Below are 27,841 nucleotides of genomic sequence, written 5' to 3'. Positions count from 1 at the left end.
TCAGTCCTTTGTTAGCTGCAGGTATTCCTACCTGTCTTGGTTAAAACAACTGTCACATCATGCCTTAACCAGATGCCTCTCAGGCTGTTGGTGCCCTCAACTATTCAGAATGTTGGGCACATACAGTGGCAACAGTAACCCTGGGTTAGAGACATTGATCATTTAAACAACTAAATTAAGAGGATTGTTTAAATCTAGTTCCTATTAATTCTACTTCTCACACTGGAACTAGATTTAATGTCTTAGAAAATTGGCAAGAGTTTCAAACACAGTACTTTAAGTTCTTTATAGTCAATGGTCTCCTCAGTTATTAATAACACTGAAAAACAGACACATTTCCTGAACGGTAAACTAACCAGACCCATGACGGTCTCCTGAGATCTCCTCTTGTCCACACACACAAACAATTCCTTGTTTATCATCCATACAAGTGAATTGCAAATTTGAACCCGTGGCACAAAGTCAGTTGTAGTGAAATTACAGTCTGAGGTCCCAGCAGTAGCTTAATCTTGAGAAGAAATCTGAAACAAAAAGAACCTACAAAGACAAGTAACAAATTACATGCAAATACCAGATGTTTATAGATGGATAGTCCTTACAAATTTGAGATCACATATTTGCCACATATTAACACAGGAAATCTCCCACGAATTGAATGCATGTATGAGCCACTGACATCAAAGATTTCCCTCAAATAATTATTAGGCAGTATAAATGAAGGTTAATCAACCATTTATAAATGCTGTTGGTTGGTGATGTGCCCCCCGCCCCGCAGAACTGCCTTTGTGGGGACATTAACAACCACAATTGGGCTGTGGTGGAGGAGGGGTTTCCTTGAGTCTTGTGTTCTGCTTTGCGGCAGTGATGGCCGGATCCGTCTCCAAACTCTCTGACATTTTGTCACAGATGATATCCACAAGACGCTCAAATGTCTGCTTGACATTAATGTTATCCTTGGCACTTGTTTCAAAAAATTCAAACCCTGGAGGAAACAAAGAGAAACACAGCTTGGTCATTTTACACTTCTGCTGAAAACTAAATGGGACTTGATGATGTTTTTGGCTGGTTGATTGTGTGAGAGAGAAGAGGTGGGCCCAAGATGCAATTTGAACAAATATTACCATCTTGCTATCAAATTCTTTTGTTCACGGCTGTGTTCCCATTTTATTTTTCCCTATTTTTTTTTTTTGCTACCAGCATGGCTGAATGAACACCAACAAATCTCTTTGCAGAAGTTAGTAAGGGCAACGGCGAGGATCTGCCACAACACGTCCTTCCAACTCCAGGGCACCAGGTAGCTTCTTGAAAACTTCTCTAAGATGGATGTTATTTGGCATATCTTTCTTGTCCCATTTCAGATTCTATCAAAGCTTTTAACTTACATGTTTTCCTTAACCTGCAATAGGGGCTACCAAACATCACCAGGGTCTGGTCTGACTCCTTCTGTGCCTGCCCTGCTGGGGCCCCAGGAAAGGAGGGAGGGTGGGCTTTTGGTAAATTTTCAGCATCTAACTGGACACAAGGTGGCACTAAGGAGTCACTGGATTTACCTTAAATGTGCTTCAACCTCCTTTCAGAAATTTTTGTGTCCTCTTAGCCCTTCACTGCTTTGTATACCATTGCATCTATCTATTGGTGCTGATTTTCCTAGGGCTTCTGTCATCTATCAGCAGCAGTGTTTTTACTGATCTCTGGGAAAGGACCTGATACATTCCCAAAGAGATTCCAGAATAGCCAGGAGGTACAAAAAAAGGTGGTGGCAGTTGGACACTTCTACCGATGTGTCACTGTACCTGGGCAGAAGCAGCCATAGTTGGCTATTCTGTACACAATCTTAACACTCTATTGTTTGCCTTCACATTCCAGGGGCTCAGCTTGCCAGTTAGTTGCCATGACAACCTCCCCAGTCCATTCAGGGGACTTTGATTTAGGATGTATTGGGCTGGACACAAAAATGCTTTTCTAATCCATTCTGAATTTTACGCCCTATAAATCCTTCTGCTTACATCTGGCCCTATCTCAAAGGAGCCACATGGATTCAGAATGATTAAATCATTTGATTTCATCTCAGCTCCTGAGATCAAAGGAGGAAAAAAATAGACTAATATTTTACATCCATGTCTAAACACTTTAATAACCCAGAATACTTTTTAAAAGTAATATTGAAAGATAAAAAGCAATTCTCCGGAAAAACTTATAATTTAGTTATGATACTGTGGAGTTAAATGACTATTTTTGAGCTTGAATTTCACTCATTATGTATTGTAAAAATACGATGTGATTAATTGTAGGATTGGATTTAGAGGAGCATGAGGAAGAACAGTATGGATCTAAACAATGTGTTTATTGCCAAGATGTAGGACTATATGCATCCTATTGGGGATTTTCCCAGTGCTAAGTAAGGATGCTAAGATTCCACTGAACTTAGAGAAAAAAAATCCCATAATTTGGCACAAAGGTTTTAATGACAGATTGAGTTCTCTCATGCTAATACTTAGTTTCCTTAAATAGTGGCATTTGGGAATGCACTGGACTTGAAAGTCTCATAAAACATTACTCATAAAACAGTAATCTGTGTAAGCTTTTGTCACATGTGATTCCTTTAATCTGGGCTTTGAGACACACCCTGATGCTGGTTTACAACTTGAGGTTAGTAAAATGAACGTAAATCCCAAGAGCCAGAATTCTCTCAGGGGCTTGACCAGGAAAATAACACCATATTACAACAGTCTTCTATAGAAGAGGGTGCCAGGGTATGGTAAGTGGTAGATGCATTATCAGTCAGAAGATGGGAAATCTAGCCTCACCATCAAGTCATGTTTTTGTCAGGTTACTTTTGACATTTGCCTTACTTAGTTACAGAGCTCAAAGGCTCAGAGTCACAAGGCTCAAAGGAGAAAATATATATAAAGTGCCAAGTGAACCCAACCCTGCTATGATAATAGTATTAATTAAACAAATATTTGAATGGTTATCATATAACTGGTCCTATTCAAAGAACTTGATATATTGTACCTCCTTTCTTCCGTGAAGTAGGTGCTAGTATTGAAATAATTTCCTGGTAAGGAAACAGGACAAAATCATCTAGTTCTTTGCGAAACATTTGCCCAGTTTATAATGGTAAAACTGGCTTTGAACTACTAACCTGGACACTCTCTTGCAACTATTTGGTTTCAGCTGAATTGGGAATTCTATGCTAATCAATAACCATACTCTAAATCTAGTTAATTTTCTAATTTTTTCAATAGTGAAAGCTTATAGTGTAGACTGTGAAACAACTATCATAATGATTGGTACTTTGATACATTGTGCTACATAAGACCGATGGAGGTGGCCATCAGACATAATCTGAGGCATACCTCAGAGATCTTGTCGGTTCAATTCCAGACCACCTCGCTAAAGTGAACACTGCAATAGAGCAAGCCAGATGAATTTTTTGGTTTCCCAGTGTATATGAGTTTATGTGTCAAAAATGTACATAATTCAAAAATACTTTAAATTTCTAACCATCTGAGCTTTCAGTGAATATTAATCTTTGTGCTGGTGGAGCGTCTTGCTTCGATGTTGATGGATGCTGATGATGTGGGTGGCTGGCAAGACAACAATGAAGTTTGCAGCAAAGATGGATTCTTGCTTTCACCAACAGCAGTGCATTGTTGTTGGATAACATTTTATTCAGAGAACTTACTTCAAAATTAGAATACATTCTCTCAATGTTGTCATTTTCCATGCCCAGATCTATAAGGGGAATCACTATCTATGGAAGATATAACCTTATAATACAGAAAGCTTGAGAGTAGCATTGATTGTTTGATGTTGTGTAAGCAGGCATGAAAACATAACATAGGTAGGTATAACAGGACAGACGGCTCAGAAACAAATCCAGGCATCTATGGCCAATTAATTGAAATAGTCCCACTAGTTTGCTTTTGAAGTCAGATTTTTAAATTCTTTTTTAATCCTTATTTATTTTTGAGAGAGAGAGAGAGAGAGAAACAGAGCATGAGCAAGGGAAGGGCAGAGAGAGAGAGACACAGAATCCGAAGCAGGCTCCGAGTCGTTAACACAGAGCCCAACATGGGGCTCGAATTCATGAACCGCGAGATCATGACATGAGCCGAAGTCAGACACCTAACTGAGCCACCCAGGTGCCCCTGAAGTCAGATTTTTAAACTAAAAACCTTCTGCATAGTGAAGGAAACCATCAACACAATTAAGAAAATATGTGCAAATCATAAATGTGACAAAGGATTATCTAAAATGTATAAACAACTCCTACAACTGAGTAGCCAAAAAAAAAAAAAAAATCTGATTAAAAAGTGGGCAAGAGGATCATAATAGACCTGTTTCTAAAGAAGACCTATAGATGGCAAACAGGTAAATGAAAAGGGAACACGTGTTGGGCCTTATTAATCATTAGAAAAATGCAAAACAAAGCAACAGTAAGATAGTCATTTTGAAAGGTGAGAAGTGATAATCTTAAAAAGAAGTTCTGGTAAATAAGTCCAGAAAAGAGAATGCTTATGCACCATTGGTGTGAACTGGTGCAGCCACTCTGGAAAACAGAGCTTCCTCAAAAAATTAAAAATAGAATTGCCGGGTCATATGGTAATTCTAAGTGTCAATTGATAAATGGAAAAAGAAAATGGGGTCTATATATATACACAGTGGAATATTATTTAACATTCAAAATGAAATCTTGCCATTTGTGTCAACAAGGATAGACCTTGTGGGAATTATAGTAAGTGAATTAAATCTGATGGAGAAAGAAATACCATATGATCTCACTTACATGTAGAATCTAAAACAACAATAGAAAAACAAACTGTCAGACACAAAGAACAGATGAGTGGTTGCCAGACATGGGGAGGATTAGAGGTGCATGAAACATCCCATTAGAAAGTAAAGTCAAGCATTCACTATCTTTAAACACCACTGATGGGAATGTATAATGATCCAGGTTTTTGGAAATACTCTGAAAGTCTTAACTTGTTAAACATAGTTACAGTATGACCCAGCAATTCTGCCACTAGGTATATACCTGGGAGAAATAAAAACAAGTCTATATAAAAAGTTGTACACAAATGTTTACAGTCACAACTTCTAATAAACAACAAAAGAAACCAGCCCTAGTGTTTCATCCACTAATGGATCATCAAAGTGTAGTATATCCATATAATGGGTTATCATTCAATCATAGAAAGTTTTTCTTGAAAATATTATGCTAAATAAGTATACATAAAGGACTACCATTGTATGAATGCATTTATATGAAATGTTCAAAACTGGCAAATCTATAGAGACAGAAAGGTTAGTGGTGACCTAGGGCTGGCATGGCAAGTTGAGGAAAGAGAGAATGAATGCTAATGGCTGTGGGGTTTCTTTCTGGGGTGATGAAAATGTTTCAGTTTGATTACAGTAAAGTTGTACAACTCAGAATACACTAAGCCCCAGTGAATTGTACACTCTAAATGGGTCAATTTCATGAGGTAGGAATTACATTTCAATTATGCTGTTATACATATTTTTAAAATATGTGTTAAATCAGTGAAAATGTATAATGGCCATAAGAGATCTCTATCGAAATGATTTCCCATGCCCACCACTTATAGGTCCTAGAGAAATTTTCTTTTATAGGCAATAATGTATTAGTACATGTCAATGGCTATACCATGTTGTGAAATGTCATTTGTTTTCAAAAGATGTTCTGGGAAATTGAGTCTCTTTCTCCACCCCCAGGAAAATCCTAACCACTATTTGGGGCACTTGGACAGTCTTCAACTTCACTTTGAAAGAATAATCAGAATTGCTATCATTTTTACAGAGGGTAAGCAGTTCCTACAACCATACTGCAATAATCATTTTCATCTCATTATTAAAAGTCTATGATTTGTGCTCAGTTTTCTATTCTCAAATTCCTAATAAGACCTTTGATTTCCAGATTCTAATGGCAGTTCTGTGGAACTAGATGAACCAGGGTGGAAAAAAAGGTCATTTTGCTGCCAGCTGGGTGACATGAGGGCCAAAACTCTGGATTTCTGAGCAGCACAATGAGCTGGCAAGTGAGCTCTTTTAAAGACACAATTCAGGAGGAGCAATCAATAAGAATTTGAATATACTTGCCTCAAGAAGTGCTGGAGAAAGCCTTCCAAAGCTGAAGAGAACCAGAACTAAGCCAAAGATTCATATTGCTACAATAAGTAGTCAAATATTCTAGTCCGAGTCCTCATCATTAGCCAGGCCTGACCAGATGGTAGCTTTCTCCTGCTTCATCTGGATTCTTATATGTAAGGGTTATTGTATGGCCTTCACAAATCATGGTGGATGTAGAAAAAGTTTGGTGCCTGCCTTTCCTACTCCTGACAGGAGTTTAACATTATCTGTAGGTGAGAGAAGCTCAGCTTTAGCAGTACACAGGGTAGTGCTACAACTACAGTAGCCCATGCTAGGCTTCATTCCTTTTGTGAAGAAAATCTACTTTATTAACTAACTCTACTGCCATCCCCTCCTAGAAAGCACCAAAGTTAGTCAATAAGGTCGACAAGCCTGTCCACCCCTCCTCTAGTGAAGTGCCTTGATCCAAGGCACTTCCAGGTTTCCTCTAGATATGGCTGTGTATTACATTTGGCTACCAAACTGCTAAAAATTACATTTTGACCCAACTTAAAATTCTTATTTCTAGAGTGTCATCACTAAGATGGCAACATAGGCTATTCTTTGCTGCTCCTTCACAAGAACTAACAATTATTCATAGACAAGACACCTTTCGAGAATCCTAAAAGAAAGGGAAGAGGATGAACAGAGACTAACACACATAGGTAAAGAGAGAAAAACATGGTCACAGACAATACAGATATTAAACTTAAGGGGTGCCTGGGGGACTCGGTTGGGTGTCTGACTTCAGCTCAGGTCATGATCTCAGGGCTTGTGAGTTTGAGCCCCGTGTTGGACTCTGTGCTGACAGCTTGGAGCCTGATTCAGATTGCGTCTCCATCTCTCTCTGCCCCTCCCCAGCTCGTTCTCTCTCTCAAAAATAAACATTAAAAATAATTTAAAATAGTAAGAGAGACAAGGAAGATGTATAAATATTCTATTACAAAAGGGTCACTCCAGGAAGGTGTAACCATTGTAAATATTTATGCACCCAACATCAGATCATCTAAATACATATAGCAAAACAGAGCTAAATGGAGAAATAAATAACAATACGAGAATAGTTGGGGTCATTGATACTCTATTCTCAACAATGGATAGTTCTGCCAAACAGAGCAGATTAGAACACTACCGAATAAATAGATCTTAACAGCAGAATATTATTCTTCACAAGCACACATGATATATTTTCTATTTTAGAGCATATGTTAAGCCACAAAATGAGACCTAGCAAATTCAAGAAGACTGAAATCATATCAAATATCTTCTCTGACCACAATAGTATAAAGTAGAAACCAGTAACAAGAAGAATACTAGAAAAGTCATGAATACATGGAAATTAAACTGAACATAAAGGATCAAAGAAGAAGTTAAAGTGGAAGTAACAAGGCATCTTAAGACAACCAAAAATAAAAACACACCATACCAAAACTTAAGGGATGTACTAAAAGTAGTCATAGGGAAATTCATTGCAGTAAATGCACACATTGAGAAATAAGAAAACTTCCAAGTGAAACCAAGCCCCAGGTTAGCAATAAAGATTAGAACAGAAATAGAGAACAAGAAAACAATAGAAAAAGTTAACAAAATTAAAAACTTCCTCTTTTAAAAGAAGCAAAATTGACAACTCTTTAGACTAACCAAGGATAAAGCACCCAAATCAAAAACAGTGGAAAGTAATGAAGACATTATAGCTTCTACCACAAAAATACAAAGAATGTTAATAGGCTATTGTGAGCAACTATATGCCAACAAACTGGACAATGTAGAAGGAATTCTTTGGAACATGCAAACTACCAAGACTAAATCAGGAAGGACCTGCACACACCAACGACTAGAAAGGAAATGGGTTTTTCTTCATTTGAATCAGTAATCAAAAATATGCCAATACAGGATGGCTTCTCTGGTGAGTTTTACAAAACATTTGAAGAGTTAAGAGCAATCCTCCTCAAACTCTACAAAAAAAATTGAGAAAGAGGGAACACTCCCAAAGTTATTGTATGAGGCCAGCATTACCTTAATACAAAACCACAAGAAGGACACAACAACAAAAGGAAACTACAGGCCAATATCCCTCTAGTATATACATGAAAAATTCTCAATAAAATAGCAAATGCATTCAGCTCAACATTAAAATAATCACTGACCATGATAAAATAGTATATATCTCTGAGATATGAGAATGGTTCAACAAAATTAATATATTAACACAATGAAAGAAAAAAGGATCATCTCAAAAGATGCAGAAAGAACATTAGACAAAATTGAACACCCTTTCATACTAACACATTGATACGCTGAGGTACATTCCTTCCTGTATCTAAAGGCCACATAAGCCCACAGCTAACATCATACTCAGTGGTGAAAGACTGAAAGCCTTTATTTTGAGATCAGGAACAAGAAAACTGTTTCCACTCTCACCAATCTTATTCAACATAGTACCTCAAGTTCTAGACACAGCAATCAGACCAGAAGAAAATCCTGACTCCACCAAAACTGTTAGATTTAAATTCAGTAAACAATGAAAAATCAGTAGTGTTCTATATAGGAATAAATTGTCTGAAAAATAAAATGATCTAATTTACAATAGCATCAGAAACAATAAAACACATAAGAAATTTAAGGAAGTGTAAGAGCTCTCTTCTAAGAAAATGATGAAACAAATCAAAGAAAACACAAAGTAAAAGTATCCTATGTTCATTAATTTTAAAAACATTGCTAGAATGTCAATATTACCAAAAGCAATCTATAGATTCAGTACAGGATAGATTCAGTATAGGATTCCAGTGGCATTTTTTACAGAGGTGGAAAAATGATTTTAAAATTTATATGTAATCACAAAAAATCCTGAATAAGCAAAGTCAACCTGAGAATAAAGAACAAAGCAGAAAACAGTATGTTTCTCACATAAAAACAGTCACAGAGAACAGTGGAACAGAACTGAGAAGCTCTTTAAAACACAAATATAATCAATTAGTATTTGACAAGGGAGCCAATACTTTCAGAAAAGACTGAAAAATGTACAATTTTGGATATGACACAGCACAAGCAACCTAAGCAAGAACAAACAAAACATCAAACTAAAAAGTTTCTGCACAGCTAACAATGAACAAAATGAAAATCCAATCTACCAAATGGGAAAAAATATGTTTATAAATCGTATCTGATGGGGGCTAATACACAAAATATACAAATAACTCAAAGTTCAAAAGCGAAAAGACAATCTGATTAAAAGGTAGAGAACAACTCAAAAAGATATTTGTTTGAAGAAGATATATGAGTGGCCAACTGATACAAGAAATTATGCTCAATATCATCAATCACTATGGAAATGCAAATGAATTCCACAGTGAGGTATCCCCTCACACCTGTTAGTCAGTAGATCAGAAAGATAAGAATTAACAAATGCTGGTTAGAATGTGGATAAAAAGGAACCCTTGTACACTGTTATTGTTGGTGGGAATGCAAATGAGTGCAGCCATATGGAAAACAATATGGGGGTTCTCCCCAAAATTAAAAATAGAATTACTATATGATCCAGCAATTTCATTTCTAGATATTTATTTGAAGAAAACAAAAACACTAATTTGAAAATATGGATATACCTCCATGTTTATTGCAGCATTATTTACAATAGCCAACACATGGAACAACCTAATTATCCATCTGTGGATCATGGATAAAGAAGTGGTGGTGGTGTGTGTGTGTAATATTATCCAACCATCAGCAATGAAGAAATCCTGCCATTTGAGGCAACATGGCTGGACCTTGAAGACATGATGCTATGAGAGGAGTTACAAAGACAGGAAAGTAGGGGGACCCCGGGCTTTCCTCGATCCTCAAACACAATGGTATTGAGGTCAGATCATTTGAAACACCTAGGATATCAACTTGCAGAGTGGCAGAAGAATTTCCACAGTTGGAGTGAGATAGCATGGTACCTGTGAAGTGTGTGGAAGTGAATTAGAGAAGAGAAAAATGGCGGTGCTGTGGAGGGGTAGGGATCCCCTGCCATAGACAGACAAAAGGCAGAGAAAGAGAGAAGGGTTGAGAACAGTGGCATTTAGTTTCCAGGAGAGGAAAACCTCTCTGGACCATGGACTGGGGAACAAAAAGTACTGGGTGTTACCGGGTATTTTTTGCAAACAGTGTTTAGAGGTCAAGCTCTCAGGTTTTGTAAAGTACTTGACTTTCCTTGGAGTGGAGCTGTGGTGCTCCAGGGTACATAGTGAGATCTCTAGGTGTGTTGGGAGAGAACATTCCCCTTCCTGGAGTACTTTTGGAACAGGGTGTATTGCCTCTCCAAGGACAAAAGACCATGTAATCACCAGCGAAATGCTTTTCATCACCAGGGAGACAGAGATGCACCCAGAGGGAATATAAAATTTGCTTCTTTTAGCGGTGCTACACCAAACATTCTTCACACCATGCAAGTCTGTGACTGGTTTTCTGGAACAAAGGATTTCAGACACAGCATGGAGAGTCTCTACTCTGGAGTATGTGAGTAGATCCTTGCAGTGCTGGGTCCTTTAAGACTTTGGGTTTTGAATCCCAGTCACATGTCCAAAAAAAAAAAAATGCAGGAGAGTTGTGGCACAGGGTGAGCTGACTGTCCATGCTATTGAGTGAGGGTTCTCTGAATAGTGGGGGTGTGAGATACCCAGTAGGGATGAGAGATTGAGGTGGTGCCATTCCCCCCACCCATGCCAACATGGTGGGACTTCAGAGAGCAATACAGCAACCCCTAGCAGAGGCAGAACCCATATATACCAAACCGCACCCCTCTGTGCCTGGTAATTGCTTATGTACTGGGGCAAGACAGACTCTGAGCCAACACAGCAGGCCTCTCCTCCAGAAGATCAGCATAGCCAGCACCTGGGATACATTAAGTCTACTAAAAGTCGAGTGGTTCACAACAACACCTGCACCTGTTCTGGTAGGAATAGGCTTACTTTTTTTTCCTTTTGGAATCAGGCTCATAGTTTCTTGGGTTTTGCATTTTCCTTTTTTTTTTTTTTTTGATCAGACATTTCCCTCCTTTTTCCAGGCTTATTTCAACAAAAAAATCAAAGCACACCTAGTTAAAGATCCAAATACTCTCCACTGCAAACAAGGATGAACTCTGCAAATGACTGACCAGTGGCAAAGAGCAGACAATATGCAAGAACAGAGTGCATACAGCCTACACCAGAAACATTCTGAGAAGTGCCAGTCCTTAGAGAATGTATGACCCCTTTTAAATATAGCATTATTCTCAGGTGCAGGAAACATAACATTATTTTAAAACAAGCAAAAGACAGAAACTTAGCCAAAAGGACAAGAGAAGGAATTCTCCCCAAAAGAAGGTTGAGAAAATGTCACAGCCAGGGACTTGCTCAAAACAGATATAAGCACTATATCTGAACAAGAATTTAGAATAGCAGTCAAATGACCCTATTGGTTGGGCTTGAAAACAGCACAGAAGACGTGTGAGGAATCCTTGCTGCAGAGTTCAAAGACCTAAAAACAAATCAGGAAAGTTGAATCAACCACAAGAGAAAAAAAAAAAAAAAAAAAAAAAGGAAAGCCCTCAAATACTTGGGGGTTAAAGAACATCCTAGTAAAGAATGAAAGGGTTCACCAGGAAATTAAAGAAAATATTAAAAAATACATGGAAGCCAATGAAAATGAAAACACAACAGTCCAAAACATTTGCTATGCAGCAAAGGCAGTCCTAAGAGGAAAGTACATAGCACTTCAGACCTATCTCAAGAAGCAAGAAAGGTCCCAAATACGCAACTTAACCTTACACCTAAAGGAGCTAGAAAAGGAGCAGCAAATAAAACCTAAAGCTAGCAGAAGAAGGGAAATAGTAAAGATCAGAGCAGAAATAAATAATATATATACAACAAAAACCAGTAGAAGAGATCAATGAAACTAAATGCTGGTTCTTTTAAAGAACCAAAAAAAAAAAAAAAAATGATCAACTCCCAACAAGACTTATCAAAAAGAGAGAAAACCCAAATAGATAAAATCACAAATGAAAGAGGACATATCACAGTAATATCACAAAAATGCAAACACTTATAAAACTATGGGCAAACTGAAAGAAATAGACAAATTCTTCGGCACTCACACACTACTAAAACTGAAATGAGAAGAGAGAAAATTTGAACAGGCCCATAACCAGCAAAGAAATTAAATCAGTCATCAAAAAATCTCCTAACAGAAGTCCTGGACCAGATGGCTTCCCAAGGGGAATTCTACCAGACATTTAAAGAAGAATTAGTATTTACTCTTCACAAACTGTTCCAAAAAATAAAAATGGAAGAAAAGCTTCTAAACTCACTCTATGAAGCCAGCATTACCTAATTCTAAAACCAGACAGACTCCACTAAAAAGGAGAATTACAGGCCAATATCTCTGATGAACCTGGAAATGGAAAATTCTCAACAAGGTACTAGTAAATCAAATTCAACAGTACATTAAAAGAATTAATCAAGTGGGATTTATTCCTGGGCTGCAGGACTGGTTCAGTATTCACAAATCAACGTGATAGACCACGTTACTAAAAAAAAAAAAAAAAAAAGGATAAAAACCATATGATTCTCTCAATAGACACACAAAAACAGCATTGACAAAACAGAGCATCCTTTCTTGATAAAAACCCTCAACAAAGTAGGGGTAGATGCAACATTCCTCAACATCATAAAGGCCATATATGAAAGGTCCACAGCTAATATCCTCAGTGGGGAAAGACTGAGAGCTTTACCCCTAAGGTCAGGAACACGACAAGGATGTCCACTCTCACCACTGTTGTTCAACATAGGACTAAAAGTCCCATCCTCAGCAATAAGACAACAAAGAGAAAAAATTGGCAAAGAGGAAGTCAAACTTTCATTTTTTGCAGATGACACTCTACATGGAAAACCGAAAGAGTCCATCAAAAAAATTGATAGAACTGATAAGTGAATTCAGCAAAGTTGCAGGATATAAAAGTAACATACAGAAAATGGTTGCATTTCTATACACCAATAATGAAGCAGCAGAAATATCAAGGAATTGATCCTATTTACAATTGCACCAAAAACCGTAAGATACCTAGAAATAAACCTAGGGGAAGTAAGGGATCTATAGGTGAACTACAGAAAGCTTATAAAGGAAACTGAAGAAGACACAAACAAATGGGGAAATATTCCATGCTCATGGATTGGAAGAATAAATATTGTTAAAATGTCTGTACTACCCAAAGAAATCTACATATTCACTATAATTCCTATCAAAAAAAAAAAAAAAAACACCAGCATTCTTCACAGAGCTGGAGCAAACAATCCTAAAATTTGTATGGAAACAGAAAAGACAGTGAATAGCTAAAATAATGTTGAAAAAGAAAACCAAAGCTGGAGGCATCACAATTCTGGACTTTAAGCTATATTACAAAGCTGTAATCATCAAGGGAGTATGGTACAAAAACATAGATCAATGGAACAGAACAGTGAACCCAGAAATGGATCCACAAATATATGGCCAACTAATCTTTGACAAACCAGGAAAGAGTACCCAATGGAAAAAATACAGCCTCTTTGGCAAATTTTGCTGGAAAAACAGGACAGCGACATGCAGCAGAATGAAACTGGACCACTTTCTTACACCATATACAAAAAAAATTCAGAATGGATGTAAGACTTAAATATGAGGTAGGAAACCATCAACATCTTATATGAAGGAGAAGACAGGAAGCAAACTTTTTGACCTCGGCCACAGCAACTTCTTACTAGACACGTCTCCAGTGACAAGGAAAATAAAAATGAACTATTGGGACCTTGTCAAGATAAAAAGCTTCTACACAGTGAGGGAAACAGTCAACAAAACTAAAAGGCAACTGATGAAATGAGAGAAGTATTTGCAAATGACATACCAGATAAAGGGTTAGTATCCAAAATCTATAAAGAACTTATCAGACTCAACACCCAAAAAACAAGTAATCCAGGGAAGAAATGGGCAAAAGACATGAATAGACACTTCTCCAAAGAAGACATCCAGATGGCCAAATGACACATGAAAAAATGCTCAACATCACTCATCATCAGGGAAATACAAATCAAAACCACAATGAGATACCACATCACTCCTGTTATAATGGTTAAAAATGAACAACTCAGGAAACAACAGATGTTGGCAAGAATGCAAAGAAAGGGGAGCCCTTTTCACTGTTGGGAGGAATATAAACTGGTATAGCCACTCTGGAAAACAGTATGGAAGTTCCTCATAAAATTAAAAATAGAGCTACAGTATGACCCAGAAATTGCACTACTAGGTATTTACCCAAAGGATACAAAATCCTAATTCGAAGGGACAAATGCACCTTAATGTTTATAGCAGGGCTATCAACAATAGCCAAATTATGAAAGAGCCCACTGTTCATCAACAGATGAACGGATAAAGATGTGGTATATACACACACACACACACACACACAATGGAATACTACTCAGCAGTCAAAAGGAATAAAATCTTGCCATTTATAACAATGTGGATGGCACTAGAGTGTATTATGCTAAGAGAAATATGTCAGGGAGAAAAAGACAATATATGATTTAACTCATATGTGGAGTTTAATAAACACAGCAGATGAACGCAGGGGAAAGGAAGGAAAAATAAGATAAAAACAGACAGGGAAGCAAACCATAAGAGACTCTTAAATACAGAGAACAAACAGGGTTGCTGGAGGGGGAGGTGAGTGGGGGGAAGGGTTAAATGGGTGATGGGCATTAAGAAGGGCACTTGTTGGGATGAGCACTGGGTGTTACATACAAATGGTGAATCACTGGGTTCTACTCCTGAAACCAATACTATACTGTATGTTAAATAACTTGTCTTTAAATAAATATATAATTCAATAAAAGACATAATGCTTAATGAAAAAAAATTCTGTATGTTCTCACTTATATGTACAATTTGAAACAAAAACTCACAGAAAAAGTGATCACCTTTGTGTTTACTAGAAGTGGTAGATGGGTAAGGGGGAATTGGATGGAAGTGATAGAAACATAAACTATTTATGAGACAGATAAGTACTAGGGATGACATATATAACCTGATGATGACAGTTAACAACAATCATGTTTCAGAGAGCAGTTTTACAAGAGTATACCTGAAGAGGTCTCATCACAGGATAAGTTTTTGCTTTTTTTTACTTTTTATGTATGACATGGTGGATGTTCACTAAACTTTTTGTGGTAATCACTTCACCATATATATAACTCAAATGTTGTGCACCTTAAACTTAGTGCTCGGGGCACCTGGGTGGCTCAGTCGGTTTAAGTGTACAACTTCAGCTTGGGTCAAGATCTCATGGTTCATGGGTTGGGGCCCTGCGTTGGGCTCTGTGCTGATGGCTCAGAGCCTGGAGCCTGCTTCAGATTCTGTCTCCCTCTCTGTCTGCCGTTCACTGGCTCACTCTCTCTCTCTCAAAAATAAATAAAAAACATTAAAAAAAACCCTTTTAAAATAAACTTAGTGCTCAATGTCAATTATGTCTCAAAAAAAAAAATAACCTGGAAAAACATTTCTAATTTCCAGTGGTTAAAAATTAGCCAAAAGAGTGGAGAACGGTAATGACATTCTTTTCCCTTTGATTTACAACTAACTAGATATCCATGACCATACAAAAGTGCCACCACACAGCACACCAGGAAGCCTCCACCTTGCCCGCCACAAAATCCATCCATCTGTATACCTGAAAGTGGGTGGACTGTATCTCAAAGGAGTCTATAGAGCCAGGGGAGGGCAGCACTCCCCTAGATACTTTTACTGGCAGAGGAGATAGAGGGTGAAGACGTGGCATGAGAATATGTCCACCTCTGCCTGCTCTAACTGAAGGGACCTACTGCTCTCTCCCAGGAGAGCATGCAGTGACTGATGGGGAAGGAAAGCAAAGTGAAGACAAAGAGAACTGAAATAAAGCATCTCCTAGTGTTTGCCCTAGGATTCTGGCAAAAAGACTGCCCATGGACCTCTAGGAACACCCATATAATCTGCCAGCACCCTTTTTATTTTGTTTTGTTTCTCCACCAGCATTTTTATTTCATTTTTTTATGTGCACACTCCCAACCTTAACTGCCAGTCCATTCTGGCAAGAGAAACTAAAAACCTGTGCTATAGTGCCACCTTCTGGAAAATGAAACAAAACAAAAATGATAATTTTTTATGTAAAATGCTGCTACTGCTGCATTCAAAGTAGTAAACATCTTTCTTATTTAGGTTGGCAGAAATGTGCTACCAAAAAAAAAAATAACAATTCTCCAGCATCCCACACCAAAGGTATGGACTATTGAAGTATAACTAATAGTTCAAAAAAGCTGTTATGAAGTATTTCAACAACCCACAAGAGAACTCAGAAAGGTGGCATAGTGATCTCATAAGTGAGATTACAGAAGAGACAGAGTACTTTTCCAAAGAAATTGAAAGTCTAAAAGCAACCCAAGAGAAATGCTGGAGCTGAAGAACTGGATAAATGAAGAAAGTATTACAAAGGGTTGCAAGCTGAATAGATCAGATGAAAGTGAGCTTAAGAATAGGAATTAGAAATGATTCAGGTGTTAGAAGAAAGAGCCTTGAGATGTAAAAAATGAAGAAACCCCATGACAACTTTGAGACTCCATGAGAAAAACCAACGTAAGGGGCACCTGGGTGGCTTAGTCGGTTGAGCATCCGACTTCAGCTCAGGTCACAATCTCATGGCTAATGGGTTCGAGCCCCACATGGGGCTCTGTGCTGACAGCTGAGAGCCTGGAGCCTGCTTCAGATTCTGTGTCTCCCTCTGTCTCTTCCCCTCCCCTGCTCACACTCTCTCTCTCTTAAAAATAAATAAACATTAAAAAGATTTTAAAAAGAAAAGCCAACTCAAGAATAACAGGTATACCAAAAGCAGAAAAGAGGTAGAAGGCGGCAAAGATCTTCCCAAACCTGGGAAGGAATTGTGTAAGAAGCCAAAAGAACACTTTAGTATCTCAAGACAAAAATATCTTCTCCAAAACAGATTATATTAAAACTGAAAGTCAGTTATAAAGAATTTTAAAAAGCCAGGGAAAGAAAGTAACCTGCAAAGGGACCCCCCATTAGGCTAACAGCAAATTTCACAGCAGAAACTCTACAGGCCAGGAGACAGTGGAATGGCATATTCAAACTGCTAAAAGGTAAAAAATTTTCAAGTAACAATATCTAGCAAAATTATCTCTCAGGTAAATGGGAAACAAAGGCTTCCACACACAAACAAAAGCTGAGGGAGGTCAACACCATTAGAACTGTCTTGTAAGAAATGTTGAAAGGAGCTCTTAAAGCTGAAACAAAAAGAAAAAACACATAAAACTCTGGTTAAGGTGACAGATGGTCAGAATTAGAAAACTGTATTTTTTTAGAAAGGTATATTACATAGGAATAGCATAAAGATTAAAAGAGCATTGATAATAACTATGCCTACTACAAGTTGATAATAAAATAAGCATTAAAATGGATAATTTGTGACATCAAAACTATAAAAGGGGGGGACAAAAGGATTGAACCTTTACAGGTGAAAGAAGAAAAACTGCTATGGGCAGAAAAAGGGTTGTTAACCTGTGATATGTTACATGGGAACTTCATGATAACCACAAAACAAAAACCTAGAGCAGAGACACAAACATAATAAAAATAAGAGATTGAGCAAATCACCATGGGAAACCACCAAGGTTTACAGAAACAGAAGGGGAAAAAATGAAAAAAAATAAGCACAAAGCGAAAGAGAAAATGTCAATAGTAAATCTTATACACATCAATAATGACCCTAAATGCAAATGGCTTTAATTCACCAATCAAAAGGCACAAGGTGGCGGGATGGAGAAAAAACAAGACCCAAAATATGCTGTAGGAATGTGTTTCAGTCTAAAGAGACATAAAGGCTAAAAGGGAAAGGATGGAAATTGATATTTTAAGCAAAGAGAAGCCAAAAAAAAAAGAAAAAAACATAGCAGGCACAGCCATACTGACAGCAGACAAAATAGACAATGCCAAAAAACAAGAGACAAAGGAGGTCATTATATAATTACAAAAGGGTCAATACATTAAAAAGATGAAATAATCATAAATATGTATGCTCCCAACACCTGAGCACCAAAAATATGTTAAGCAAATACTAACAGGTCTTAAGGGAGAAATAGACAGCAATACAATAGTACTAGGGGACTTTAATACCTGTCAGCAAGGGATAGATCACTCAGACAGAAAATCAACATGAAAACACTGGAATGAACCACACATGACAACAAATAGACTTAACAAACACAGAACATTGAATCTAAAAAAAAAAAAAGAATACACATTCTTAACTGCACATGGATTATTCTCCAGGATAGAGTATGTGATAGGCCACAACATAATTATTAGCAAATTTAAGACAACCAAAATCCTAACTACTGTCTTTTCTGATCACAATTAGTATGAAAAAAATCAGCAAGAGTAAAAGAATAGCCACATAAATGTGAAAACTAAACACCACACTGAAAAAAAAAAATGTCATGGGTCACAGAAGAAAACAAAAGGAAATAAAAAATTATGTTCAAACAAAAATGAAAATAACTTATCAAATCTTGTGAGATGCCACAAAACCAGTTCTGAGGGAAAAGTTTGTATCTATACACACCTATTAAAAAGTTAAAAATTTTAAATACACAACCTAGTTTTACACCTCAAGAACTAGAGGGGCGCCTGGGTGGCGCAGTCGGTTAAGCGTCCGACTTCAGCCAGGTCACGATCTTGCGGTCTGGGAGTTCGAGCCCCGCGTCGGGCTCTGGGCTGATGGCTCGGAGCCTGGAGCCTGTTTCCGATTCTGTGTCTCCCTCTCTCTCTGCCCCTCGCCCGTTCATGCTCTGTCTCTCTCTGTCCCAAAAATAAATAAACGTTGAAAAAAAAAAAAATTTTTTAAAAAAAAAAAAGAACTAGAAAAATAAGTACAGATTGATGTCAAAATTGGCAGAAGGAAGGAAATAATAAACATCACAGTGGAAATAAAGGAAACAGAGACCAGAAAAACAGTAAAAGGATCAATAAAACTAAGAACTGGCTTTTCAAAAAGATAAAACTGACAAAATTTTAGCTAGACTAAGAAAGAAGACTTGAACTCAGAAATAAAAGGAGACATTACAACTAATATTCCAGAAATACAAAGAATTTTGAGAGACTACTACAAAAAAATTATATGCCAACAAATTACCTAACCAAGAAATGAATGTATTTCTAAAAATACACAACCTACAATGATTGAATCAGGAAGAAACACAAAATCTGAACAAATAATGAGTAAAAAAATTAAATCAGTAAGCAAAAACTTTCCAACACAGACAACTCCAGGACCAAATGGCTTCACTCGAGAAATCTATCCAACAACTGAAGAAGAATTAACACCAGTCTTCCTCAACCTCTTTCAAAATCAATGTGGAGGTGTCACTGCCAAGCTTTTGCTTTGAAGCCAGCATTACTGTGATACCAAAACTAGATAAACATACCTTAAAACTAGATGCTGCTAAATATCACTGATGAATATACACACAACATTTTTTTAAAAATGTTATCAACTGAATTCAAGAGTAACTTACAAGAATTATACCCCAGACCAGGTGGGATTATCCATGAGATCCAAGAATGGTTCAACATATGCAAGTCAGTAAATGTAATGCGTTATAATAAAATGAAAGATAAAAATCACCGGATCATCTGATAAATGTGGAAAAACGCTAGGCAGATTACAACATCCTTTCATGATTAAAAAAATAAAACCACATTGGGTAAAGAAAGCATCTACTTTATAATAATAAAGAATACTTTATTATTTATACTTTGGAATAATTATACTTTATTATTTATACTTTATAATAATAAAGGCCATATATGACAGACCCACAACTAACGTTATACTGAATGGAGAAAAATTGAAACATTGCCTCTAAAATAAAAAAAGAAGACAAGGATGCTAGTTTCACCATTCCTATTCAGTATAGTATTGGAGGGAAGAAGGTGTCCAAGATGGCAGCAAAGGAACCCCCTGAAGTCCCCTCTTCTCAGACACAGAGTCTATACCTATATATTGAGCAGTTTTTCCTAAAGATCTAAAAGATAACTGAGCAGTCCTGCACAACAAAGAATAGAGGCACCACATAAAAAAATGGCATAAGAGATACAGACATGGTAATGACAGTAAATCTACTGATGCTAAGGCGTGGCAGTAGGAATGACTGTAACAGAGGGGCCTGCATGCAGGTTTGCAACATGCAGGTTTGCAACATGCGGCTCAGGAAAAAAAAAAAAAAGTGGTTTAAAGGGTAACTAGAAATTAAGTGAAAGAAACCCATTCACTAATGTTAGAGCATCCACCAAATGGTGGACCAACTTCTGGAATGCTTTCTGGGGTCAGAGATGGTGATGAATACCATTGTCTGTGTCCACCCTTTGACTTGATAGCTCAGATAGAGGCAGAGTCCAGGTGCCCTAACCAGCCCGCCACATCAGTGAGCCCTGGACCCCTAGCCCATACTACATCTTCCTGCTCCCCCAAAGCAGACCATTTTCTGCACCACTACAATGGCCCTGGAGCATAGCATGCCAGAATCTGATTGCCCCGTAAATGCTTCTGCTCTAGCCATCCCACCAGGGTGGCCCCAGCGTGCGTCCACTCCATCTATCTATGGAGGCCTCCACCCCTGCACAAACAGCCTGGTATATATCCACTTTACCGCATGCTTTCCCACAAGACTGCCCAGGTACACACTGCCCCAGGAACTCCAGTCAATGCCTGCTATAGCTACAGCAGCCAACCTAAAGAACCAGGCACACAGTCTACACAGAGAACATTCCTACACAAGGGCACTCCTTCAAGACTGGGAGAGGTAGCTGTGTTCCCTGATACACAGTCACATAAAATGAGGAGAAAGATAAATACACTCCAAATTAAACAAGGAGGCAGAATTTCAGGAAAAGAACTAAATGCAACAGAGATGAACAATCTACTTTATAAGAAGTTCAAAAAAATTCAAAGTCATGGAATGAAAAGTACAGCTTAAGAAATACAGTCAATAATACTGTAATAATTTTGTATGGTGACAAATGGTAATTACACTTGTGGTAAACATTGAGTAATGTATGGAATTGTCTAATCATTATGTTGTACACCTGAAACTAATTTTATAGTTATAAATACAATAATATCGTATGTCAAATATACTCACAAAAACACTAAAACATAGTTCTGTAAGTTCTTGTGAGATCAACTACTAAAGTCAAGACAAAGAAGTAAAAAGCATCCAAATTGGAAAAGAAGCCATAAAAGTATGACTGTTTCCTGATGACATTATCTTGTACACTGAAAATCCTAGAATCCATAAAAATAGAAATTCATCAACAATTTTAGTAATGTGGCATGTTATAAAATGAACATAAAGAAATCCATTGCATTTCTTTACACTAATGATAAACTATCTGAAAAAGAAATAAAGAAAGCTATCCCATTCACAATAGCACCAAAAACAGTAAACTACTTAGGAATAATTTAAGCAAGGAAGTCAAAGATCTATACATTAAAAACAACAAGTTTGCTAAAAGAAACTGGAGACAGAAATGGAAAGACATCTTGTGTTCATGGTTCAGAAGAATGAATAGTGTTAAAATGGCACAGTGCTCAAAGCCATCTACAAATTCAATGCAATCTCCATCAAAATAATGTATCTTTCAAAGAAATTGAAAAAAACTATCCTAAAACTCGTGTGGAATAACAAAGGACCTCAAATAGTCAAATCAATCCTGACAAAAAAAGAACAAAGCTGGAGGGATCATGCTTCCAGATTGTGAACTGGACTACAAAGACAGTCACAAAAATTGTATGTAATGGGCACAAAAATAGGCACATAGACCAAGAGAAAAGAAGAGAGAGCCTAAGAATTCAATACTAGCACATATAGTCACCTAATATTTGACAAAGGAGGCAAAAACACTCAGTGGGGAGAGGACAGTTTATTCAACAAATGATGCTGGATAAAATTGAGAGACACATGTAGAACAATGAAAATGGACTCCTATCTCAAAGCACTCAGTAAAATTAAGTCAAAGTGGATCAAGGACTTAAACATAAGACTGGATGCCATACAATCAGAGAAGAATATGTAGGAAAGAAGTTCATCAATATGGGACCTGGCAATGATTTTCTTTCATATGATGCCAGAGGCACAAAAGCAAAAATCAACAAATGAGACTATCTCAAACTGAGATGCTTTTCCAGAGCAAAAGAAACAGTTAACAAAATGAAAAGACAACCTACAGAATGGGAGAACATTTTTATAAAACATAAATCAGATAAAGGGTAAATATCCATAATATATAAGGAACTCATAAAGCTTAATAACAAAAAGACAATCTGATTGAAAAATGGCAAGAATTAGCTATTTTTCCAAAGAGGAGAGCAAAATGGCCAAAAGGTATAGGAAAAGATGCTCATTACTAATCAAAGAAATGCCAAAACTATAATGAGATACTATTTCACACCTGTTATAAATGGTTAACGTCAAGAAGACAAGAGACAACAGGTGCTGGGGAGAAGGTGGTGACAAGAGAACCCTTATACAATGTTGATGGAAATGGAAAGTGGTCCAACCAGTATGGAAAACATCATGGAAGTTCCTCAAATGATTAAAAATACATCTACCATATGATCCAGCACTTTCACTTTCTGGAAAGGAAAACAAGATTTTGACTACATATACGCACTCCAATGTTTATTATGGTATTATTAACAATAGTCAAAATATGTAAACAATCAAAGGATCAATAGATGAATAGATAAATGGATATAAAGATGTGGTATATATACAATGGAACACTATTTAGCTTTAAAAAAGGAGGATATCCTGCCATTTGCAAAAACATGGATGGTCCTTGAGGACATTATGCTAAGTGAGATAAATCTGAGAAAGACAAGTTCTATATGATATCACTTATATGTGTAATCTAAAAATATCAAACCTCAAAAAAAGTGAAATTGTATTTACCAGGGAATTCAGGGGTGAGGGGCACAAAATCTATGGCACTTAAGAGTACAAATTTATGGGGAGTAAATAAGCCAGAGAGATCTAATGCATAGTGTTATGAATATACAAAATAATACTGTAGTATAATTATATAATGGGATAAATATTGCTATAATGGCAGTCACATTACAATATATAAATGTATCAAAGTAACGTATTAAACTCCTTGAATTTACACATTACATGTCAAATTTATTCAATTAAAAAAACTAGTGGAAAAAAAAACTAGTGAAAAGATTAAAAAACAACTGGAATTTTCACTGACTTGGTGGCAGCATATCTTGTGTATCTGTAACCAGCCCACTTCAGACATACATTCTCTCTCCAGCTCTACCTTCTCTGTTACTTCTGTCTCTTTGACATGAAATCCATGTTTCAGTCATTCTTTTTTAAAAATTTGAGTATACTCAAACACACACTGTTACATTACTTTCAGGTATATAACGTAGTGATTCAAGGACTCTAAGTTTTGCTTACCACAGATGTAGCTACCATCTGTCACCATACAACACTGTCACAACCCCATTGACTATATTCCCTATGCTGTACCTTTTATTCCCATGACTTATTTAGTCCTGCCCTGCACCCACTTTGTTCATCTCCCCAACCTGCTCCCCCTTTCACAATCCTTTAGAGACCCTCTAGATCCATCCACATTGTTGCAAATGGCAAGATCTCATTCTTTTTGATGGCTGAGTAATATTCTATTGTGTGTATGTATGTATCTATATATACATACATACATACATACATTCCACACACATATACATACATAACACATATTTTTTATTCATTCACTTATCAACAGACACTTGGGCTGCTTCAAGATCTCAACTATTGTACATAATGCTGCAATGAACATAGGGTGCAGAGATCTTTTCCAACTATTTTCCTTTGGGTAAATACTCAGAGTGAAATTATTGTATCATCGAGAATTTCTATTTTTTTTTTTTTTTTAAGAATCGCCATACTGTGGAAACAGTGGCTACGCCAGTTTACCTTCACAGTGAGAAAATGGAAGCTACACAGAGAAGGTCTTCTTGTTTCAAGGGGAAGAGTACAATCCTTTACTTTGGTGAAATAAATTGTCTTTGAATCTCACACTTGGCACTTATTCATTTAATCATTTACATCATATGCATCTCCCTTACAGGTATTTGAGTTTACAAACTTCAAGACCTGGCTGGGTTCCCACTCATCTATCTTGCTTGATTACTTTAGCCTGCACTAGACAATCATTGCTTCCTACAAATTCTTTTTCTACCAGGTATTTGAAGCTTATTAGATGCTGTTTTCTATGAGATATAAAATTTGTCTAACATACCATTGACCTTTGTAACCATTTTAAAACGTGCCATTTAGTGTTGTGCAACTAGCACCAATAAATCCAGAACATTCACCTCAAAAAGAAACTGTATCCATTAAGTAGTCATCTCCCATTCTCTGGCTCCCCCAACCTCATACTAGGGGCACTTTGTTCCCCAATTAGTTGTGCCTCCCATTAGGTCTGCTCTGTATCCCACACAGTATTTAACACAGTGCCAGACATGAGCAGGTGTCCAGCAGATGTTGGCTAATTAAAGGATTGATTGCTGTTAATTGGTTCGGAGAAGGGGTGGAGTGGGAATGGAAAAATGAAAGAGAATCAGTTTTTCCTTTGTTTATAGTTAGGAACTGACCAAACCTGGGAGCAATTTTGTCAGCCTAATTATTGCTGGGGGGTGGAGGGAAGTGGTTACCAAGCACAGACTTCGAAGTACTATCATTTTGTTTCTGCCCTGTAGAAAAATTATGCCATAAATCAAATTAAACCACCCCTACTCAACTGGAAGCAAAGACATATATCTGAAGTATTTGAAGAAATGCAGGGTTGTTACACCTCAACTAACAACTAACAGGTTGAGAAGTGAAGGTTTTAGTGAAGAGATAAGGATCATTTATGATTGGCAGTTTGTTTATAAACAAATAGGTGCTAGGTGTTTAAAAAGTTTGTTTCCTTAAATCAGTTTAATATTCCCTTTCTATCATAACATTTTAATAGGCTTTCACTGATCAAGGAGACAATTTTACAAGTTTTCAGCAAAAAGGTCATTAACTTCCTATGTATAGGATTTCAGTTTACAATAACATTTATATGTATTGTCAGTTAGTAGGTTATTTTCATCGTGAAGGATGCATATGAAAGAGAGTAAATAATATAATAAATTTTCAATTAGCAGGACCCAAACTAATGAGAGCTCATTGTGTTATCCAAGGTTTTAAATCTTAAATATAACTTACGGAGCACATACTATGTGCAGAGACTGTACTAGGCATTTTGCATTTATTTCCTAATCTTGGGACAAGCCCCATGAAGTACTTATACAATGCCCATTTCACAGCTAAGAAAAATGATTTGGTCATATTTTGGTAAAAAAAAAAAAAAAAAAAAAAGAATTGAAGCCTGACTCTAAAGCCTGCATTATTAACCTCTGCACAAGTCTAATGTCCATCTTCATATATTCTGGCAGTGCTCCACTCAACATTATAGAATGATAGCTGGAAACTTCATAAAAATGTTCTTTGGAATTCTTATCCTCTCTGAGTAATATGTTTTAATGTTTCCCAATTCTCCAAGAAATTGTTCTCAAAGTCGAAATATAGCTCTTTTGTATGGTAATGCAGACCAGTTGTCCTGGCCAGAGTAGATACAAAAAGCATGTGAAGTTTTATACAAATTACTTTCTTTCACAAAGTGATAGGTTCTGAAAGACATAATTAAGTCATCCTTTATTAAATCTCCTATCTGGAAAAGGAACCATCTCTTCAGCAGCTGGTTTGTTCATTGAGTCCTCAAGGCAAAGGATGAGATGATGAATTCTTAATCTTTAAACTACTTTCTTAGAATGGCCATTTCTTTGTCAAATAAAGCCAATCTGGGTTAATGTCAGTTAATTAAAACTAAAGGCAAAAGAGAGAGTATAAAGGTATCGTATCTAGACTTATTGTGGAAAACATCTATTATGATGACTCTCACAGATGAAATATCATGGTTTATTCTGCACATGGATGGGGAAGACGTCCCGACAAGCACCAAAGAGAGCGTATGCTCAGAACCTGAGATGGAGACAGGAAAAAGTCACCGACTGACAACAAGTTGCTAAGTAAGAACCACAAAAAGCAGAAGATTAATCATCCACACAAATAATCCATTCCAAGTGACTTTCTGGTGAGAACATGGCATTTCCAAAAATTCTTTAAGGGACTAGGATGTCTCCCAGATTTCTAACATGAAGGGCTGGATCTCTCTCTTAGCTGTGGTCTAATGAATGATAAAATTTCCAAGGTGCACCCATCAAAAGAGAATGGAATTGGTATGGATGGACTCAGGAAAGAGTACAGTCAAGGATGGAGAGCACTTATTGTCCAAAGTGATCAAAAAAGATGGGAGAATACGTGTATCGAGCAGTGTGGGTATTCAGGTTTGTCTGCCCACTCATCTCCACTGGGTTAAGGAAGAATTTTCCTCACTCACTGGTATTCTCTTAGTGTCATAGGCCTGGCTCGTAATAAGCAATCATTAGAATCAGGAATAAATGAGTGAACATTACTAGATTCCCTTTTCTTTGATCTAGGGCCACTGAGAAGCCTTATGAAATTGAATGCCTGTCCTAAGGGTATTTTTACTACTGGAAAAAGGATGCAATGATTATCTGACAGGAATATTATCAACTACATGACATTTACATTTCTCAGTACAAATAATAAAAGACATTTTTAATTAGAAATCAGTCCCTTGTGAATTTGGTTAAAGTGATTTGTTCTCCTATTATTCCCAGCTCTGATAATTTTGCCCTGAGAGAAAGGAAATAACATTGGCAAGTGTGCAAAGCTGATGAACGGACCTGACCTTCTGCCAACTGCTTCCACTAAACATGTATTTCACAATTCAGCATGAACAATCCTCCTTAATTTGAGCTCTTTTAACTCTCAAAACTTAGATTAAATTCTATCCAGATGCTGCACTTTGTATTTCTTTTACCTAAGTTTAATTTTATTGTTAAATAACATGTGTAATAGCAATTTTTGTTTTCAAAAACCAAATAAAAAGCAAAGCCAGTAGTTTGCACAGATCTGTTATATGGAACTGTGCTTGTTTTTAAATATTTCACAAAATGGGTTTGTAAGTTCATGTGAATGGGAAAAGAGCACAGCTTGAAAGATTCTAAGAAAAGAAGCAGGGGCCTGATTCTGAGCCAAATTCAGGTAAGACAAATGAGAAATGGAAAATTTTGTTAGATGGGGCAGGAAACATGCAAATTCGAGACTAGCCAGAGGAGAACTTTTGATCTGCAAATGGTAGAAAGCGATGGGAGTTTGCAGGCTGTTAATCAAGAACGTATTTAGCATTTTGGCAGCCTTGAAGGAGCTGGACTTAGGGGAATTGGGTTATCTTAAAGATCAAATAAACGGCGGAGATCTGGGTGAGTAAGGAGTCGAAGAAAGATCGCCTAGGTTAATGGGGTTGACTAAGAGAGCAATGAGTAAAACATGGATTTGCCAAGTCTTAAGGATGCATTAACTGGGGGATTTGAGAAGGTGAAGTAGAGAGGAGGTCCAGA

The 27,841-nt window shown here is 37.0% G+C and overlaps 1 protein-coding gene across 1 annotated transcript in view; it reads right to left on the bottom strand.

The window, feature by feature from the left end:
- Positions 1–684: 684 nt before the first annotated feature.
- The window catches only part of RAB3C (RAB3C, member RAS oncogene family), a 298,759-nt gene continuing 271,602 nt past the window's right edge, over positions 685–27,841 (bottom strand). The window contains exon 5 of the mRNA XM_047066326.1: positions 685–982. Coding sequence (XP_046922282.1) covers positions 795–982 — 188 coding nt within the window. The 3' untranslated portion in view covers positions 685–794. The remainder of the gene's footprint in view (positions 983–27,841) is intronic.

The sequence above is a fragment of the Lynx rufus genome, unplaced genomic scaffold (genome assembly GCF_022079265.1).
Source record: "Lynx rufus isolate CCGP_SWC_20201006 ecotype Redwood Valley unplaced genomic scaffold, mLynRuf1.p SCAF_1, whole genome shotgun sequence".
NCBI lineage: Eukaryota > Metazoa > Chordata > Mammalia > Carnivora > Felidae > Lynx > Lynx rufus.
This window is presented reverse-complemented; position numbering and strand designations above follow the sequence as displayed.